This window comes from Salvia miltiorrhiza, unplaced genomic scaffold, assembly GCF_028751815.1.
Source record: "Salvia miltiorrhiza cultivar Shanhuang (shh) unplaced genomic scaffold, IMPLAD_Smil_shh original_scaffold_269, whole genome shotgun sequence".
NCBI lineage: Eukaryota > Viridiplantae > Streptophyta > Magnoliopsida > Lamiales > Lamiaceae > Salvia > Salvia miltiorrhiza.
In genome coordinates, this window is record NW_026651514.1 from 648,460 (window position 1) to 653,416 (window position 4,957).

General features: G+C 45.7%; 1 protein-coding gene across 1 annotated transcript; it reads left to right on the forward strand.

Moving 5' to 3' along the window:
- Nucleotides 1-1,796: 1,796 nt before the first annotated feature.
- Nucleotides 1,797-4,041, forward strand: LOC131003817 (uncharacterized). Its single transcript, XM_057930372.1, has 2 exons — nt 1,797-3,688; nt 4,014-4,041. Exons 1-2 carry the CDS (start codon nt 1,797-1,799, stop codon nt 4,039-4,041), a joined length of 1,920 nt encoding a protein of 639 aa, XP_057786355.1.
- Nucleotides 4,042-4,957: the final 916 nt, after the last annotated feature.

Consider the following 4,957-nt stretch of genomic DNA (forward strand, 5'->3'; position numbering starts at 1 on the left):
GCATTTGAGTAAGTTGAAGTCTCTTATGAGCATGAGATATGCAATTGAGCAAGTTAATGAGAAAGTGTTTTATAAGTTGAGAAAGAGGCACGATTAGTGCATGATGCAATGTTATTGAGTAATAGCGAGTAAGTCATTCTTGACTTATTTGAATAACAAGAGTTGATATTTTATTTATAGCATGGCAGAGGGATTCGATATAGTACAGGCTTTCTACGACTGTACTTTAGAGCACCATGAGACGATTGGGGAGTTCTTGGCCCGTTTCCACCACAGGTGGATAGACGCCGTGGAGTACGGAGTCACAGCGCAGTAGGCCATGCAGATCCTACTTTATAGGATGCCACCCCACTGGCAGGCCTGGTGTCATTTTATCGCCCCAGACTTCTATAGCCCGTTGGCACCGGGTGGTTTTGAGGTGCGGTTTCCAGAGTACCTAGTCGTACTGATGAGCCGGTTCGTGATGTATGCGAACCCTCCATATTTCTATCTCTCGGAGAGTGACACCCGAGAGGGGGAGGCAGAGAGTCAGCCTCAGGGTCTTCCTGAGACTGAGGATCCTTTGATGGCTTTGGGACTAGATCTCCTTAGCTCCCAGCCGATTGCAGACCCTATTTCTTCACTTCCTCAGGGCACTCTGCCCGAGGATGAGATTCCTCCTATTGCTATCTTGGACCCTGACTACCCCATGTTTTCTCCCGGGATGTACTCCCCGACCTTCGGATATTTATCCTATGTCACCCCGATGACCATTGACACTACTGAGGCCATCGACACTCTTGAGCAGTTGATGAGCCCCATTTGTGAGACCCTCCCTGTTCCTCCCCTCCCTACTGTTGGAGAGGGTGAGATTGCCATGACTGATGTTGACCCTTTCGCACCAGGGCCTTCACGACCCCAGGGGATGGCTAGAGACCCGGAGGACGACGCAGGATCAGTCCCGGTTGTTGGGACTCTCGTCTCACAGCCCCTGGATCTTCCTAGCATGGGCTTGGCATTCGAGACGGACATTCCTCGAGGGGATCCGCTTCGAGAGAGAGCCTCTTACGACCCGTTTCACCGTGCTGACTCTGACAGTGAGGACGGCATGCCATATGTGCCTCGATTGGGCGACGCTCGAGAGGATGACGGTGATGATGCTACGGAGGATGGGAGTGACGAGGGTAGCCGGGATGACGGTAGAGGTCATGGGTGGATATGGTACTGATATGATGGTATTATGTAGAGATGCATATGTATATAGTAGCTTTGTTTAGATAGCCCATTGTTTTGGCTGGCAATGGATAGTTCCATCCCAGACCAGGGCTTGTACTTATTTTGTTAGGCCCCTATAGTACACGAGTAACGGATAGTATCTGTACCCAGTTGTAGGGCTGCTTGTACATAGACGCAGTGTTGATGCAGTAGCTAGGTCTTTAACAGAGTAGTACTTTGTACTGACCTATAGCAGTTATAGATCATAGTGTGCATTTTGTACAAAAGAAGTCCTCGCTGAGGCAATTTTCACGGTATATACATGATGGGCCAAAGCGGCCAGTTTTGACGAAATGAGTAATGAGATTACTTGTTTTGATGCATTGTTATGTAGTAATTGTCAATTTGAAAGCATTTATTGAAAGCAAAGTACTTTGACGCATTAAGCATACTCTATGTGAAAGTATATATTTATATATGTATATATATGTGTATACATGAGATGCATGATATGTTGTAAATTTCTCAGCTATGAGATTAGAGTATGAGAAGCCTTGTCACATAGAGGAACTTATATTTGATCAAACTTGTAGATTGACATAATGCCTCCACGAAGAGTGAATAGAAATATACCCGAGAATGAGGAAGAACCCAGAGAACCTACGCCGCCGCCTCCACCTCAAGATAGGAGAGTGGAAGAACTTTTCTTAAGACAGAACCCACCGACTTTCGCAGGCACGGGAGACCCTGCCGAAACGGAAGAATGGATTCGTGCTATGGAACGAATCTTTCGATTTCTGAGATGCAATGACGCAGAACGTCTTATGTGCGTGTCTTACCAGTTGAAAGGAACCGCCGACTATTGGTGGGAAGCAAAGCAGAAAACTATGGCCCCGGAGCAGTTAGATGAACTCACTTGGGTGCTTTTTAAGACTGCTCTGTGTGAGAAGTTCATACCCAGAAGTTATAGGAAAAAGAAAGAGATGGAGTTTACCACATTAAAGCAAGGAAATAGAACTGTAGTGGAGTACGATCGACTATTCTGCGATCTGGCCCGCTATGCACCGTATAGAGTGGATACGGATGAGAAGATGTCCGAGTTGTTTTGCGCCGGACTGCGACAAGAGATAAGAGTTGTATTAGCAAGTCAAACGGCACTTTCCTATGCCGAGGCCTTGAACAGAGCTCTAGATATGGAGCTAGCAATGCAGCCGGAGAAAGCAACACACGCACCAACGCCTCCATCAGGCCATTACACGCAAGCATCAAACACTCCCTACTCTAACCAGGGACAGAAAGGAAAACGCAAATGGGATAATCGTAGAAATGACGGCAAGAAGCCATGGCAAGGCCAGAATGTTCAGCCTCCCTTCGTGAAGGGCGATAAGTCTTTTTATGGTGGACCAGCGACGTCACACCCCGGACACCAAGGGATACCCCCTTGTCCTAAGTGCAACAAGTTACACACAGGAGTGTGCAGAGCTGGAAACCCAAATTGTTTCACTTGTGGAAAACCAGGGCATTACTCGAGCCAGTGCCCCAACCGACAGCAAGGGATGAGTGGAGGAAGACCCAATCAGTTTCCAACCCCACAGCTCAGGGCAATGGAAGGAATTCTTCCTCTACCTCAACCACTACAGCAACAACCTTTTCGCCGTCCAAATCAGCCTCATAAGCAGCTACCTGCACCGCAAGCAGGAAGACCACAGCAATATCAAAGGATGTATGCTATCAATCAGAAGAATCAGGATAAGAACCAAGGAAACCTAACAGGTATTGGGGAACTGAAAGGTGTACCCATTGTTATTCTCTTTGATACAGGAGCATCACATTCTTTCATCTCACATACCTGTGTGGATACATTAGAGTTGAATGTAGAACCAGCCCAGTTACACTTAAGGGTAGCCACTCCCTTAGGGAAGTTCACCACCGTTACACATGTGTGTCCTAACTTGGAATTCGAATTAGGACCTCTTAAGCTTAAGGCTAAGACGTTGAGACTAATGCGAATGTGGACCACCGATATCATTTTGGGAATGGACTGGTTAGCAGAACACCATGCGGTGATACAATGCGAGCAGAGACGGATATCATTCCAGCCACCAGGCGAGGAACCCACATGTTTTTACGCCATCAATAGAAAGTGGAAGAAGACACCTATTATCTCTGCAGTGCAAGCGAACAAGATACTAAAAGAAAAAGGTGCGACAGCATACTTAGTATACCTGAACCAAGAAGAGGAAGCACCAGCAAAGATAGAAGATGTACCTATAGTGCGGGAGTATCGAGATGTTTTCCCGGATATTCTACCAGGTCTACCCCCGAACCGACAATTGGAATTCACGATCGATTTAGAACCCGGAGCAGCACCAATATCCAAAGCACCATATAGGATGGCACCAGCAGAATTGCAAGAACTGAAGTTGCAACTACAAGAATTGTTGGACATGGGATTCGTTCGACCCAGTGCTTCACCTTGGGGAGCACCGGTCCTGTTTGTCAAAAAGAAAGATGGAAGTTTAAGATTGTGCATCGATTATCGGGAATTGAACAAGGTGACCCTAAAGAACAAGTATCCTTTGCCACGTATAGACGATTTGTTTGATCAACTTCGAGGAGCACGCGCTTTCTCAAAGATAGATTTAAGGACGGGATATCACCAATTGAGGATATTCCAAAGACAGCATTCCGCACGAGATACGGACACTATGAGTTCATAGTGATGCCTTTTGGATTAACAAATGCCCCCGCCGTATTCATGGATCTCATGAATCGAGTGTTTCACGAATTTTTGGATCAATTCGTGTTGGTATTCATAGACGACATCTTGATTTACTCAAAGAATGAGATGGAACATGAAGAGCACCTTAGAACAGTGCTAGAGAAGCTAAGAGCTGAAAAGCTTTATGCTAAGTATAGCAAATGTGAGTTTTGGCTACGAGAAGTCAATTTCTTAGGCCACGTCATTTCAGCTGCGGGAATCAAAGTGGATCCTGCCAAAGTACAAGCAGTGCAAGAATGGAGATCACCAACGACACCTCACGAAATTCGTAGCTTTCTAGGATTAGCAGGCTACTACCGTCGTTTTATACAAGATTTCTCCAAAATAGCCAAGCCTATAACTCATCTGCTCAAGAAAGAAGTCAAATTCTTGTGGACGAACGAGTGTGAACAAAGCTTTCAAGAATTGAAGAAGAGATTGACTACTGCCCCAGTACTAGCCGTTCCAGAAGCAAACAAAGAATATACCATCTATACAGACGCATCAAAGAAAGGACTAGGATGTGTACTGATGCAAGAGGGAAAGGTAATAGCTTACGCCTCGCGACAGCTTAGGCCACATGAAGCAAATTACCCGACGCATGACTTAGAGCTAGCAGCAGTAGTACACGCATTGAAAATTTGGAGACACCACCTTTATGGAGTACGGTGTGAAATTTACACCGACCATAAGAGTCTCAAATATTTCTTTGAGCAGAAGGATCTGAATATGAGACAAAGAAGATGGCTAGAATTAGTCAAGGACTATGATTGTGGAATCAATTATCATCCAGGCAAGGCCAACGTCGTGGCAGATGCCTTGAGTAGAATGGAACGAGGAAAGTTAGGATGTATCCTAACCAAGGAGAATGACTTGGTCAGAGAATTCGAAAGGTTAAGGTTGGAAGTGGTATTTCCACCACAAACCACATATTTGATCATGGCGACACTCAGTGTTACCCCCGATCTAAGATCAAGAATTGTTAGTATGCAAAGAGAGGAT